Here is an 18,292-nt window from a genome sequence, read left to right on the forward strand (position 1 = left end):
GGGTCCTGAACTGAGAGGGTCTGCAGTTTACTAACTCTCCTTACAGAGGTAATGGCCACTAGAAAGGCAGTCTTATAAGTGAGGGCCTTAAGGCTAGCCTTGTGCATGGGTTCAAAGGGAGGTCCCATTAATCTTGTGAGAACGACATTCAAGTCCCACCCGGGAGTTGGGTTGGAAATAGGGGGGCGGGGTGAAGTCTTTTTACTCCTTTCATGAAGGCTTTAATTACAGGAATCTTCCACCATGAAACCTTGATCTGAGATGTGGTATACGCAGAGAGAGTGGCCAGGTGGGCTTCTAGGGAATTGAAAACAAGTCCTTAGTCTAATAGGCGTGTTAGATAAAGTTCTAGATCTTTAGCCGAGCAGTCAATGGAATCAACGTTATTAGTATTGCACCAGATGATAAAGCGTTTACACTTACTGGAGTAACAATGTCTGGTGTCTATACATCTCTGAGGGATTTGAAGATGCCCAAACTCATGACTTCAGGAGCCAAGCTGTTGAGTGTTTGGGGGCACGGATGCAGTGTTTTCCCCTGGTCTTGTGACAGCATGTTGTACGGGCATGGCAGTTTCCTGGGAGGGGAGACTGACATTCTCATGAGATGGGACAACCGTGGCTGCCAAACCCACATTGGTGCCACCGGAATCATCATGACTTGTTGCTGGTGCATCTTGTGCACTATCCTGTTGAGAAGGGGAAATGGGGGAAAATCTCGCTGACCATGTTATCCAGGCACCGTTCCTTTGGACCACGTCTGTGGGTACCTGGAGGTGTAATCTGGTTTTCCAGAGTCGCGAGCAAGTCGATGTCTGGATAACCCCACTCTGCAAAGTCGTTGAGTAGAATGTGCTCTTGTAAGAGCCACTTGTGCTCTACAGGCAGGTGCACGTCTCTGCTGAGCACATCTGCCAGAAGATTGTGTTCCCCTGGAGCATGTTTTGAGAGAAGGAACAAATTGTGTTTGAGTGCCCAATTCCAGATGTTCTGGGACAGTTTGGATAGCCCTAGAGAGTGAGTGCTGTGGTACTGTCTGTAAGGACAACTGTCTTCGCCTGTGGATGTGCTTGGAAGGCTGTCTTTCAGGGCTTTGAACACTACAAGCAGTTCTAACAGATTGATGTGATTGGATGCTACAGAAGGGGACCACACACCATGCGCTGTCTGTTGAAGGAGGTGCGCTCCCCACTCCGACAGAGATGCGTCAGTAGGGAGAGTGGACTCTACTGCGTGGGTGGTAAAGATTTTCACCTGCAGAGGGTTTTCCCTTGACCACCACTGCAGAGACTGAACGAGGGCTGTCGAGAAAACCACTAGATCGTCCCACTGGCCGATGGCCTGACACCATTGGCTCGAGAGCCACGCCTGCATGGGGCGCATGCTCAGGCGAGCATGTGGAACGAGGAAGACGCAGGATGCCATCATCCCCAACAGTGGCATGGCTTTGCATGCGGTTACCCGGTGACTGGTTTCATAGTGAGGAATCTGGAACAGCGTGTTTTGAACCCTCTCGTTGGTGGGGAAGACGAGCCAGTCTTCTGTCTGAATCAAGGCCCCCAGAAACTGTTTGACTTGGCTGGGGACCAGACTTGACTTCTTCTCATTGAAAGAGAACCCTAGATTAAATAGGAGATCTACTGTCCTCTGGGTATTCCCCAGACATGTTATGTCAGTTATGAGCCAGTCGTCGAGGTAGGGATAGTCTGGGATGGACTGCCTACACAGGTGAGCCACTGCTACCGCTAGTACCTTTGTAAACACCCTTGTGGTTGAGGCAATTCCGAAAGGGAGAACCTTGAACTGATAGTGCGCGTCCTCTATCTTGAACCTGAGGTACTTTCTGTGCGCTGGCAAGATTGAAATATGAAAGTATGCATCTTTCATGTCCAATGGGGCCATGTAATCCCCCTGCCGCAGTAGTGGGATTACTTCCTGAAGAGTTGTCATCCTGTACCTTTGCAGTTTGACATATTTGTTCGCAGGACGCAGATCTAAAACATGGCACATGGTTAGATCCTTTTTGGGTACAAGGAAGTATATTGAATAAATACCCTTTTTTACCTGGAGACGAGGGACGACTTCGATGGTGCCCTTTTCCAACAGGACCTGGACTTCATCCAACAGGAAACGGAGATGGTCTGGCAACAGTTGTCTGCTTCCGGGTCGATGGTAGTGGTGTGGCTGGAGGAATTCGATGCAATACCCATGGGTGAGGGACTTGAGTACCTACTGATCTTGTGTGATCCCCTCCCACGCGTGGGTAAAAGGTGTTAGACGTCCCCCGAATGGAGAAGTGTGGGAGGGGACCCGTACCACTGAGTCATTTGGTGGTGGAGGCTGGAGAGCCACTGGAAACAGAGTTTCTACCTCTGCCTATCCCTCGTCAAACCCCTCATTGTTGTGGAGACTGAAAACGACCAGAGGAACCCTGCCCTGAAGCCCAGTGGGTTCCCCACGAGCCATACTGGCCTTGTGGAGAGCAAGAGAAGGACTGCCCACAAAAGGGCCGGCAGGTGTTGAAACCTCCTCACTGGATGAAGGGCTTGGTCGAGATCTGATTGAGTGTTTTTAAGGTCTCATGCTCTTTCTTGGCGGTTCCAAAGCTTCATCGACCGCCTTACCAAACAGGTTGGCATCCTCCACTGGCTTATTAATGAGGGAAGCCTGTGTCTCCAGCTTGAACCCTGAATTCTTTAGCCAGATGTGGCACTTGATAAGAGCCCCCTGGGCAAGGATGTGTCCCGCAGTTTCGACAAAGTCTAAGGTTTTTTAAAGAATATACTGAGTTACTAAAATCCATGCCATCCCTTAATTAACGAACTGGCTACAGAGTCCAGTGTGGTAATTTTAAAGTGATCAGGTGCCTTCTTAAGAAGGTTATTAATAAGCATCTGGTTGTCAATAGGCGACGAGTCCCTGGGTTGAGTGACAGGAGCAGCGCCCCAATTCTTTTTCAAAGGGCATTGGGGGGTGGTGAGTGCCACGTGCCCTGGTCATCTGTGGGTTCTAGTGCATGTCATGATAGGTAGGGTCCTGGCTACCTTGGCTAGGGTCCTGGACGTAGCATACATCCTGGCGGGGCCATCAGGGTCATCCAGAAAGACATCTGCCTGGGGGTCGGGAGAATGGGATTCCTCCAGGGATGCAAATTGAGCACCTGGGGAGAGGAGCCTCTGTGACTTTAGAGGGACAGGACAGGAATCAACAGCCCTATGTCGCTTCAAAATATCAACAAACTGGCCAGACAAATTAATGAACTGTCCATACAGGCTTCAAATGTATCCCTGGTCCATTCAGAGGAGCCTGGAGCATCTGTAGGGGGACGAGCCGGGTAGATGGAGCTGGGTCCTGCTGCAAAGCCCTGGAAAGAGGAGGAGAGCCTGGAGATTAGTCCTCAGGCAAAGGGGAGGCCTTCTTGGGGTCCAAAACATGTAAAACGGCTTTAGAAAGCTTCTCCTGAAGCTTCAGGACCGTTTTCGACGAGTGGACCCATCTCAGCATGTCTTTCGATGCTACCGCATCGGATACCATGGATTTAGTGGAAGCATTAACTGAAGTAGAAGATGTATCGCCATGCGTAGGTCGCAATGGCAGGTGCTCAGGGAGCACTGAACTGCAAGGTTTGGACGGCCACGCCGAAGACTTTGACGGGCTTGCGAGCATAGAAACTTTCCTCGACAGATCAGCCGAGGAAAGTTTAGGGGTTGTGTGCTTTTGAGCAGGTGGTGCATATGTGTCTTTGTTGCCAGGGTGTGACTACCCCATGGCACTGCCAGCAGCATGCTTTTCGGGAACTGACACGTGGGAACGCGATGGTTCCACAGTTAGGTCAATGGCCTCCAAATCAGAGCCGCAGCTGCCAACAGACTCCTTGTCTGAGGAGCCGGCGGGCGATTGGCTCTCGACCTGCATTGCATAGGCTGCCCACCGTTTCAAATGTCTGTCTTTCAGGGTTTTAGGTGGAAAAAGTTTGCAGGCTTTACAGTGATTCTCATGGTGATCATGAGGGAGGAACCGATTGCATCGGCGATGGGTGTCTTTCCAAGGAAATTTGATGTTGCAAGACGGGCAGAATTTAAAAGGCATTCTCCCCATAGCAGAGGGAAATGGCAGCCAGACCAAAGAAAAGGAAAGAGAAGGGGTAAAGAAAACGCATTCTCGAGATAAGTCTGTAAGAACAAAGCCTCACTCTCCCTTCTGTAAAGGCTGGGCTAGAGGGCCAACCCAGCGGGAAAACAGTCGCTGAGCAGTCAAGGATGGAGAGTCGACGGCAGGATCAGGCATCGAGCAGCCGTTAAGTAGTCGTCGAAGGGCAAGCAAACCGCTGAAGAAATAATATCAGCAATATAAACTCTTATGAGCTCCACAATATGTTCGACCGACTAGTTAGGTGGAAAAAAACAATCTGGTGGGACCTCGACACGTGAAGGATTTGGGGTACACTACGCGTCACGTTAGGGATAGTGTTACAGTCACGCCCATGTCGACGTCCCTTTTCGATCTTCGGAAAAAAGATGCAATACTCTGTGATTACCACTAGATGTGGGACTACATGCACAGCATGCGATTCTAAGCAGATTCACAAGCATCAGAAGTGTTATTACGTGGCTAGCTTGGCCTATGGTGTCAGTGTGCATTTACTTTCTTACTGTAGCATGGCATTAGTTACTTTTTACTTGATATCAAGGGTAAAGCAAACATGATGTGCGTTATTACATGGCTAGACTGGCTTATATTGTGTGTCATGGCATTTTTGTACTTTGCATATGGGGTAAAAGGAAACATAAGTGTGATGACTTGGTAACCTGGTCTATCTTGGTATAGCCAGACTGGATATACTTTCTTTCTGTAGCATGGCATTTTTCACTGGCTAGGAGTCATTTCATGGTAATACTGGCATATATTGGTGCGGCTTGCGGGGTCATATACAGGCACAGCCAGCATGAAACTGTTTTATATACTGGCATATGTTGTGGGAAAAGCATGATAAAAATGCATTGGAAAATGGTCCTATGCAGTGTTGGTAGCTTGCATCTATTGGGTTTTTCATGTGCTACCACGCTAAATTGTAAGCAAACTGTGTGGCTTTTTACCCATTTTCACAGAAAGTGCTGCAAAATGCATGATTTTAACCCATTATTTTAACAATTTTCTCAGGGGGAGAACCTCCTCCCTCCTCCTCTTTTAGGTCAGGCTCCCTCGCTGTGCTCGGCTGCACAAACATATTAGACACATACATTTACACCCTTCCAGTTACAGAAATTCACTAGCCACTGCCCCTGGCACTGGTACGTAGTCACACATAGGGCCTCATTACGAGGCTGGCGGTAAGGGGTTAACAGCGCCGGTAAAGATGCCGGTGCCGTTAACCCCTTACCTCTGCATTATGAGGTCCTTTAGCGGGTCCCACTAAGGCCGGCTGGTAAAACCAGCCGTCCTTAGCGGGAGCCGCTAAGGGACCATGGAGCTAATAACGTGCCCGTTATTAACGTGCCCGTTATGAGCTCCCTCCCCATTCCCATTGAGCCCTATGGGGGCTCGAATGGGAAAGGGGATGGGTATTTTGAATGGGGACTTACCGGGTCCTCCAAGGTTGGAATGACCCGGTAAATCGCCATTCAAGGGACCCAGACCCGGGTCTGGAGGCAACCATGGCGCTAATAGCACCATGGCTACCTCCAAACTCGTAATGACCCCCTATAGTCACAAATATGCACAGGGACGATTACACAGAGGCACTAGTGCTGGTTTCGGGCTCACCTCTTTCCGGATTGGCCGGGGCTGTCGTACCCGCGGAGGGACTCCGTACCCTCCTTGGTAATGATGCACAGGTCCACGTTGCTTCCGGATCCCAGATCACAGGTAATTCCCGCAGTTATGGCATCCCGCACGAGCTGCTTGGCCTCCTCGCGCTGTGCGGAACCAAGGAAGGGTGAAAAGTGTGAAGAAGGATGATGATAGAGAGAGAGAGAAAGGAAGGAAGGAGGTGAGAGAGAGCGAGAGAGAGAGGAGGTGAGAAAGAGAGAGAGAGAGAGCGCTAGAGAGAGAGGAAGGAGGTGAGAAAGAGAGAGAGAGAGAGAGAGAGAGAGAGAGGGGAAGGAGGTGAGAAAGAAAGAGAGGAAGGAGATGAGAAAGATAGAGAGAGAGAGGAAGGAGGTGAGAAAGAGAGCGAGAGAGAGAGAGGAAGGAGATGAGAAAGAGAGAGAAGGGAAGGAGGTGGGAAAGAGAGAGAGAGGAAGGAGGTGAGAAAGAGAGCGAGAGAGAGAGAGGAAGGAGGTGAGAAAGAGAGTGTGAGAGCGAGAGAGAGAAAGGAAGGAGGTGAGAAAGAGAGCGAGAGAGAGAGAGAGAGGAAGGAGGTGAGAAAGAGAGCGAGAGAGAGGAAGGAGATGAGAAAGAGCGAGAGGGGAAGGAGGTGAGAAAGGTAGATAGAGAGAGAGAGAGAGAGAGAGAGAGGGGAAGGAGGTGAGAAAGAGAGAGAGAGATAGAGGAAGGAGGTGAGAAAGGGAGAGAGAGATATAGAGAAAGAGGAAGGCGGTGAGAAAGGGAGAGAGAGAGAGAGAGGGAGAGAGAGAGAGGAAGGAGGTGAGAAAGAGAGAGAGAGAGAGAGAGAGAGGAAGGAGGTGAGAAAGGGAGAGAGAGAGAGAGAGGGAGAGAGAGAGGGAGAGAGAGAGAGAGGAAGGAGGTGAGAAAGAGAGAGAGAGAGAGAGGGAGGAGGTGAGAAAGGGAGATGGAGAGAGAGAGAGAGAGAGAGGGAGAGAGAGAGGGAGAGAGAGAGAGAGAGGAAGGAGGTGAGAAAGATAGAGAGAGAGAGAGAGAGAGAGAGAGAGGGGGAGGAGGTGAGAAAGGGAGATAGAGAGAGTGAGAGGGAGAGAGAGAGAGAGAGAGAGAGGGAGGAGGTGAGAAAGAGAGAGAGAGAGAGAGAGTGAGAGAGGGAGAGAGAGAGATAGGAAGGAGGTGAGAAAGATAGAGAGAGAGAGAGAGGGGGGGAGGAGGTGAGAAAGAGAGAGAGAGAGAGAGAGCGAGAGAGAGAGAGAGCAGAAGGTGAGACTTCTACACTAGAGTTATAGTAAATATCGACTAGAAACATGACATGGTAACATAGACCCAACTCTTATTATTTTGGAGGGAGACTCCTGATTTTTCAGAGAAAATATATATATTTGTATCGTTATCGTACCTAGAATTGACTTTATTCCAATGCAAGTCAAGGGGAAACATAAACCTCTGCTTCCTGGTGAAACAGCTCCCTTGCATGTTCTCAGATGTATGCACTGCAGCTGGAATGAAACACGTGCTGAAGTCCTGGCCACCCAATCACACAGACAGTGGCATCCCCACACAACAACTGCGGAGCAGTCACGAAGCACATATGCACTGACAGGGCAGCCCATGTCATTCCCGTAACTCACCCTGGGGATCAGCCACCACACAGAAAGACACACACACACACACCAACTCACCCGGGGATCAGCCATCACACACGCACACACACCAACCCACCCTGGGATCACCCATCACACAGAAAGACACACACACACCAACCCACCCTGGGATCAGCCATCACACAGAAAGACACACACACACACACCAACTCACCCTGGGATCAGCCATCACGCAGAAAGAGACACACACACACCAATCCACCCTGGGGATCATCCATCACACAGAAAGACACATACACACACCAACTCACCCTGGGGATCAGCCATCACACAGACAGACACACACACACACCAACCCACCCTGGGATCAGCCATCACACAGAAAGACACACACACACACATACATACACACACACCAACTCACCCTGGGTTCAGCCATCACACAGAAAGAGACACACACACACCAATCCACCCTGGGGATCATCCATCACACAGAAATACACACACACACACACCAACTCACCCTGGGGATCAGCCATCACACAGAAAGACACACACACATACCAACTCACCCTGGGATCAGCCATCACATACGCACACACACCAACCCATCCTGGGATCAGCCATCACACAGAAAGACACATATACGCACACCAACTCACCCTGGGATCAGCCATCACACACGCACACACACCAACCCACCCTGGGATCAGCCATCACACAGAAAGACACACACACACACCAACCCACCCTGGGATCAGCCATCACGCAGAAAGACACACACACACACCAACTCACCCTGGGATTAGCCATCACACAGAAAGAGACACACACACACCAACCCACCCTGGGGATCATCCATCACACAGAAAGGCACACACACACACACACACACACCAACTCACCCTGGGGATCAGCCATCACACAGACAGACACACACCAACCCACCCTGGGATCAGCCATCACATAGAAAGACACACACACACACACACATACACACACACACACCAAGTCACCCTGGGATCAGCCATCACACAGAAAGAGACATACACACACCAATCCACCCTGGGGATCATCCATCACACAGAAAGACACACACACACACCAACTCACCCTGGGGATCAGCCATCACACAGAAAGACACACACATACCAACTCACCCTGGGATCAGCCGTCACACACGCACACACACACCAGCCCACCCTGGGATCAGCCATCACACAGAAAGACACACACACACACACACACCAACTCACCCTGGGATCAGCCATCATACAGAAAGAGACACACCCACACCAACCCTCCCTGGGGATCATCCATCACACAGAAAGCCACACACACACACACACCAACTCACCCTGGGGATCAGCCATCACACAGACAGACACACACACCCCAACCCACGCTGGATTCAGCCATCACACAGAAAGACACACACATACATACACACACCAACTCACCCTGGGATCAGCCGTCACACAGAAAGAGACACACACACCAACCCACGCTGGGGATCATCCATCACACAGAAAGACACACACACACACACCAACCCACCCTGGGAATCAGCCATCACAGAGACAGACACACACGCACACCAACTCACCCTCGGGATCAGCCATCACACACAAAGACACACACCAACTCACCCTGGGGATCAGCCATCACACAGAAAGACACACACAACAATTCACCCTGGGATAAGCCATCACACAGACAGACACACACACACCAACTCACCCTGGGGATCAGCCATCACACAGAAAGACACACACACCAGAAAGACACACACCCACCAACTCACCCTGGGGATCAGCCATCACACAGAAAGACACACACACACACACCAACTCATACTGGGGATCAGCCATCACACAGAATGACACACACACACACGAGAAAGACACACACACACCAACTCACACTGGGGATCAGCCATCACACAGAAAGACACACGCACACACACACACCAACTCACCCTGGGGATCAGCCATCACACAGAAAGACACACACACACACGAGAAAGACACACACACACCAACTCACCCTGGGATCAGCCATCACACAGAAAGACAAACACACACACACACACACCAACTCACCCTGGGGATCAGCCATCACACAGAAAGACACACACACCAACTCACACTGGGGATCAGCCATCACACAGAAAGACACACACACACGAGAAAGACACACACACACCAACTCACGCTGGGGATCAGCCATCACACAGAAAGACACACACACACACCAACTCACCCTGGGGATCAGCCATCACACAGAAAGACACACACACGAGAAAGACACACACATACCAACTCACCCTGGGGATCAGCCATCACACAGAAAGACACACACACACCAACTCGGCCTGGGATCAGCCATCACACAGAAAGACACACATACACACACACACACCAACTGACCCTGGGGATCAGCCATCACACAGAAAGACACACACAAACACACACACACCAACTCACCCTTGGGATCAGCCATCACACAGAAAGACACACAAACACATACACACACACATACACACACACACACACACCAACTCACCCTGGGAATCAGCCATCACACAGAAAGACACACACACACATACACCAACTCACCCTGGGGATCAGCCATCACACAGAAAGACACACACATGCACACACACACACACCAACTCACCCTGGGAATCAGCCATCACACAGAAGGACACACACACCAACTCATCCTGGGGATCAGCCATCACACAGAAAGACACACACACACACACACCAACTCACCCTGGGGATCAGCCTTCACACACAAAGACACGCACCAGCTCACCCTGGGGATCAGCCATCACACAGAAAGACACACACACACCAACTCAGCCTGGGATCAGCCATCACACAGAAAGACACACATACACACACACACACCAACTGACCCTGGAGATCAGCCATCACACAGAAAGACACACACACACACACACAGACACACACCTCAACTCACCCTGGGGATCAGCCATCACACAGAAGGACACACACACATACGCACACACACACATACACACACACACACACACACACACTAACTCACCCTGGGAATCAGCCATCACACAGAAAGACACACACACACCAACTCACCCTGGGATAAGCCATCACACAGAAAGACACACACACACACACACACACATAAACACACACACACACCAACTCTCCTGGGAATCAGCCATCACACAGAAAGACACACACCTCAACTCACCCTGGGGATCAGCCATCACACAGAAGGACACACACACATACGCACACACACACATACACACACACACACACACACACACTAACTCACCCTGGGAATCAGCCATCACACAGAAAGACACACACACACCAACTCACCCTGGGATAAGCCATCACACAGAAAGACACACACACACACACACACACATAAACACACACACACACCAACTCTCCTGGGAATCAGCCATCACACAGAAAGACACACACCAAATCATCCTGGGGATCAGCCATCACACACAAAGACACGCACCAACTCACCCTGGGGATCAGCCATCACACAGAAAGACACACACACACACCAACTCACCCTGGGATCAGCCATCACACAGACAGACACACACACACATCAACTCACCTTGGGGATCAGCCATCACACAGAAATACACACACACACACACACACACACCAACTCACCACGGGGATCAGCCATCACACAGACACACACACCAACTCAGCCTGGGATCAGCCATCACACAGAAAGACACACACCAACTCACACTGGGGATCAGCCATCACACAGAAAGACACACACACACTAACTCATCCTGGGAATCAGCCATCACACAGAAAGACACACACACATCAACTCAACCTGGGATCAGCCATCACACAGAAAGACACACACACACACCAACTCACCCTGGGGATCAGCCATCACACAGAAAGACACACACATACCAACTCACCCTGGGATCAGCCATCACATACGCATACACACCAACCCACCCTGGGATCAGCCATCACACAGAAAGACACATATACACACACCAACTCACCCTGGGATCAGCCATCACACACGCACACACACCAACCCACCCTGGGATCAGCCATCACACAGAAAGACACACACACACCAACCCACCCTGGGATCAGCCATCACACAGAAAGACACACACACACACACCAACTCACCCTGGGATCAGCCATCACGCAGAAAGAGACACACACACACACCAATCCACCCTGGGGATCATCCATCACACAGAAAGACACATACACACACCAACTCACCCTGGGGATCAGCCATCACACAGACAGACACACACACACACCAACCCACCCTGGGATCAGCCATCACACAGAAAGACACACACACACACATACATACACACACACCAACTCACCCTGGGTTCAGCCATCACACAGAAAGAGACACACACACACCAATCCACCCTGGGGATCATCCATCACACAGAAATACACACACACACACCAACTCACCCTGGGGATCAGCCATCACACAGAAAGACACACACATACCAACTCACTCTGGGATCAGCCATCACATACGCACACACACCAACCCATCCTGGGATCAGCCATCACACAGAAAGACACATATACGCACACCAACTCACCCTGGGATCAGCCATCACACACGCACACACACCAACCCACCCTGGGATCAGCCATCACACAGAAAGACACACACACACCAACCCACCCTGGGATCAGCCATCACGCAGAAAGACACACACACACACCAACTCACCCTGGGATTAGCCATCACACAGAAAGAGACACACACACACCAACCCACCCTGGGGATCATCCATCACACAGAAAGGCACACACACACACACACACACACCAACTCACCCTGGGGATCAGCCATCACACAGACAGACACACACCAACCCACCCTGGGATCAGCCATCACATAGAAAGACACACACACACACACACATACACACACACACACCAAGTCACCCTGGGATCAGCCAGCACACAGAAAGAGACATACACACACCAATCCACCCTGGGGATCATCCATCACACAGAAAGACACACACACACACCAACTCACCCTGGGGATCAGCCATCACACAGAAAGACACACACATACCAACTCACCCTGGGATCAGCCGTCACACACGCACACACACACCAGCCCACCCTGGGATCAGCCATCACACAGAAAGACACACACACACACACACACCAACTCACCCTGGGATTAGCCATCATACAGAAAGAGACACACCCACACCAACCCTCCCTGGGGATCATCCATCACACAGAAAGCCACACACACACACACACCAACTCACCCTGGGGATCAGCCATCACACAGACAGACACACACACCCCAACCCACCCTGGATTCAGCCATCACACAGAAAGACACACACATACATACACACACACCAACTCACCCTGGGATCAGCCGTCACACAGAAAGAGACACACACACCAACCCACGCTGGGGATCATCCATCACACAGAAAGACACACACACACACACACCAACCCACCCTGGGAATCAGCCATCACAGAGACAGACACACACGCACACCAACTCACCCTCGGGATCAGCCATCACACACAAAGACACACACCAACTCACCCTGGGGATCAGCCATCACACAGAAAGACACACACAACAATTCACCCTGGGATAAGCCATCACACAGACAGACACACACACACCAACTCACCCTGGGGATCAGCCATCACACAGAAAGACACACACACCAGAAAGACACACACCCACCAACTCACCCTGGGGATCAGCCATCACACAGAAAGACACACACACACACACCAACTCATACTGGGGATCAGCCATCACACAGAATGACACACACACACACGAGAAAGACACACACACACCAACTCACACTGGGGATCAGCCATCACACAGAAAGACACACGCACACACACACACCAACTCACCCTGGGGATCAGCCATCACACAGAAAGACACACACACACACGAGAAAGACACACACACACCAACTCACCCTGGGATCAGCCATCACACAGAAAGACAAACACACACACACACACCAACTCACCCTGGGGATCAGCCATCACACAGAAAGACACACACACCAACTCACACTGGGGATCAGCCATCACACAGAAAGACACACACACACGAGAAAGACACACACACACCAACTCACGCTGGGGATCAGCCATCACACAGAAAGACACACACACACACCAACTCACCCTGGGGATCAGCCATCACACAGAAAGACACACACACGAGAAAGACACACACATACCAACTCACCCTGGGGATCAGCCATCACACAGAAAGACACACACACACCAATTCGGCCTGGGATCAGCCATCACACAGAAAGACACACATACACACACACACACCAACTGACCCTGGGGATCAGCCATCACACAGAAAGACACACACAAACACACACACACCAACTCACCCTTGGGATCAGCCATCACACAGAAAGACACACAAACACATACACACACACATACACACACACACACACACCAACTCACCCTGGGAATCAGCCATCACACAGAAAGACACACACACACATACACCAACTCACCCTGGGGATCAGCCATCACACAGAAAGACACACACATGCACACACACACACACCAACTCACCCTGGTAATCAGCCATCACACAGAAGGACACACACACCAACTCATCCTGGGGATCAGCCATCACACAGAAAGACACACACACACACACACCAACTCACCCTGGGGATCAGCCATCACACACAAAGACACGCACCAGCTCACCCTGGGGATCAGCCATCACACAGAAAGACACACACACACCAACTCAGCCTGGGATCAGCCATCACACAAAAAGACACACATACACACACACACACCAACTGACCCTGGAGATCAGCCATCACACAGAAAGACACACACACACACACAGACACACACCTCAACTCACCCTGGGGATCAGCCATCACACAGAAGAACACACACACATACGCACACACACACATACACACACACACACACACACACACTAACTCACCCTGGGAATCAGCCATCACACAGAAAGACACACACACACCAACTCACCCTGGGATAAGCCATCACACAGAAAGACACACACACACACACACACACACACATAAACACACACACACACCAACTCCCCTGGGAATCAGCCATCACACAGAAAGACACACACACCAAATCATCCTGGGGATCAGCCATCACACAGAAAGACACACACATACACACACACACACCAACTCACCCTGGGGATCAGCCATCACACACAAAGACACGCACCAACTCACCCTGGGGATCAGCCATCACACAGAAAGACACACACACACACCAACTCACCCTGGGATCAGCCATCACACAGACAGACACACACACACATCAACTCACCTTGGGGATCAGCCATCACACAGAAATACACACACACACACACACACACACCAACTCACCACAGGGATCAGCCATCACACAGACACACACACCAACTCAGCCTGGGATCAGCCATCACACAGAAAGACACACACCAACTCACACTGGGGATCAGCCATCACACAGAAAGACACACACACACCAACTCATCCTGGGAATCAGCCATCACACAGAAAGACACACACACATCAACTCAACCTGGGATCAGCCATCACACAGAAAGACACACACACACACCAACTCACCCTGGGGATCAGCCATCACACAGAAAGACACACACATACCAACTCACCCTGGGATCAGCCATCACATACGCATACACACCAACCCACCCTGGGATCAGCCATCACACAGAAAGACACATATACACACACCAACTCACCCTGGGATCAGCCATCACACACGCACACACACCAACCCACCCTGGGATCAGCCATCACACAGAAAGACACACACACACCAACCCACCCTGGGATCAGCCATCACACAGAAAGACACACACACACACCAACTCACCCTGGGATCAGCCATCACGCAGAAAGAGACACACACACACACCAATCCACCCTGGGGATCATCCATCACACAGAAAGACACATACACACACCAACTCACCCTGGGGATCAGCCATCACACAGACAGACACACACACACACCAACCCACCCTGGGATCAGCCATCACACAGAAAGACACACACACACACATACATACACACACACCAACTCACCCTGGGTTCAGCCATCACACAGAAAGAGACACACACACACCAATCCACCCTGGGGATCATCCATCACACAGAAATACACACACACACACACCAACTCACCCTGGGGATCAGCCATCACACAGAAAGACACACACATACCAACTCACCCTGGGATCAGCCATCACATACGCACACACACCAACCCATCCTGGGATCAGCCATCACACAGAAAGACACATATACGCACACCAACTCACCCTGGGATCAGCCATCACACACGCACACACACCAACCCACCCTGGGATCAGCCATCACACAGAAAGACACACACACACCAACCCACCCTGGGATCAGCCATCACGCAGAAAGACACACACACACACCAACTCACCCTGGGATTAGCCATCACACAGAAAGAGACACACACACACCAACCCACCCTGGGGATCATCCATCACACAGAAAGGCACACACACACACACACACACCAACTCACCCTGGGGATCAGCCATCACACAGACAGACACACACCAACCCACCCTGGGATCAGCCATCACATAGAAAGACACACACACACACACATACACACACACACACCAAGTCACCCTGGGATCAGCCATCACACAGAAAGAGACATACACACACCAATCCACCCTGGGGATCATCCATCACACAGAAAGACACACACACACACCAACTCACCCTGGGGATCAGCCATCACACAGAAAGACACACACATACCAACTCACCCTGGGATCAGCCGTCACACACGCACACACACACCAGCCCACCCTGGGATCAGCCATCACACAGAAAGACACACACACACACACACACACCAACTCACCCTGGGATCAGCCATCATACAGAAAGAGACACACCCACACCAACCCTCCCTGGGGATCATCCATCACACAGAAAGCCACACACACACACACACCAACTCACCCTGGGGATCAGCCATCACACAGACAGACACACACACCCCAACCCACCCTGGATTCAGCCATCACACAGAAAGACACACACACCAACCCATGCTGGGGATCATCCATCACACAGAAAGACACACACACACACACACACACCAACCCACCCTGGGAATCAGCCATCACAGAGACAGACACACACGCACACCAACTCACCCTCGGGATCAGCCATCACACACAAAGACACACACCAACTCACCCTGGGGATCAGCCATCAAGCAGAAAGACACACACACACACCAACTCACCCTGGGATTAGCCATCACACAGAAAGAGACACACACACACCAACCCACCCTGGGGATCATCCATCACACAGAAAGGCACACACACACACACACACACCAACTCACCCTGGGGATCAGCCATCACACAGACAGACACACACCAACCCACCCTGGGATCAGCCATCACATAGAAAGACACACACACACACACATACACACACACACACCAAGTCACCCTGGGATCAGCCATCACACAGAAAGAGACATACACACACCAATCCACCCTGGGGATCATCCATCACACATAAAGACACACACACACACCAACTCACCCTGGGGATCAGCCATCACACAGAAAGACACACACATACCAACTCACCCTGGGATCAGCCGTCACACACGCACACACACACCAGCCCACCCTGGGATCAGCCATCACACAGAAAGACACACACACACACACACACCAACTCACCCTGGGATCAGCCATCATACAGAAAGAGACACACCCACACCAACCCTCCCTGGGGATCATCCATCACACAGAAAGCCACACACACACACACACCAACTCACCCTGGGGATCAGCCATCACACAGACAGACACACACACCCCAACCCACCCTGGATTCAGCCGTCACACAGAAAGAGACACACACACCAACCCATGCTGGGGATCATCCATCACACAGAAAGACACACACACACACACACACACCAACCCACCCTGGGAATCAGCCATCACAGAGACAGACACACACGCACACCAACTCACCCTCGGGATCAGCCATCACACACAAAGACACACACCAACTCACCCTGGGGATCAGCCATCACACAGAAAGACACACACAACAATTCACCCTGGGATAAGCCATCACACAGACAGACACACACACACCAACTCACCCTGGGGATCAGCCATCACACAGAAAGACACACACACCAGAAAGACACACACCCACCAACTCACCCTGGGGATCAGCCATCACACAGAAAGACACACACACACACAGCAACTCATACTGGGGATCAGCCATCACACAGAATGACACACACACACGAGAAAGACACACACACACCAACTCACACTGGGGATCAGCCATCACACAGAAAGACACACGCACACACACACACCAACTCACCCTGGGGATCAGCCATCACACAGAAAGACACACACACACACGAGAAAGACACACACACACCAACTCACCCTGGGATCAGCCATCACACAGAAAGACAAACACACACACACACACCAACTCACCCTGGGGATCAGCCATCACACAGAAAGACACACACACCAACTCACACTGGGGATCAGCCATCATACAGAAAGACACACACACACGAGAAAGACACACACACACCAACTCACGCTGGGGATCAGCCATCACACAGAAAGACACACACACACACCAACTCACCCTGGGGATCAGCCATCACACAGAAAGACACACACACGAGAAAGACACACACATACCAACTCACCCTGGGGATCAGCCATCACACAGAAAGACACACACACACCAAC

The 18,292-nt window shown here is 51.2% G+C and overlaps 1 protein-coding gene across 1 annotated transcript in view; it reads right to left on the reverse strand.

The window, feature by feature from the left end:
- The window catches only part of LOC138521817 (proteasome subunit beta type-7-like), a 173,912-nt gene that overhangs the window by 12,510 nt on the left and 143,110 nt on the right, over positions 1 to 18,292 (reverse strand). Inside the window, exon 7 of the mRNA XM_069634933.1 lies at positions 5,763 to 5,914. Within this exon, the coding sequence (XP_069491034.1) occupies positions 5,763 to 5,914 (152 nt within the window). The remainder of the gene's footprint in view (positions 1 to 5,762; positions 5,915 to 18,292) is intronic.

Source organism: Ambystoma mexicanum, chromosome 13 (assembly GCF_040938575.1).
Source record: "Ambystoma mexicanum isolate Mex_15411 chromosome 13, UKY_AmexF1_1, whole genome shotgun sequence".
NCBI lineage: Eukaryota > Metazoa > Chordata > Amphibia > Caudata > Ambystomatidae > Ambystoma > Ambystoma mexicanum.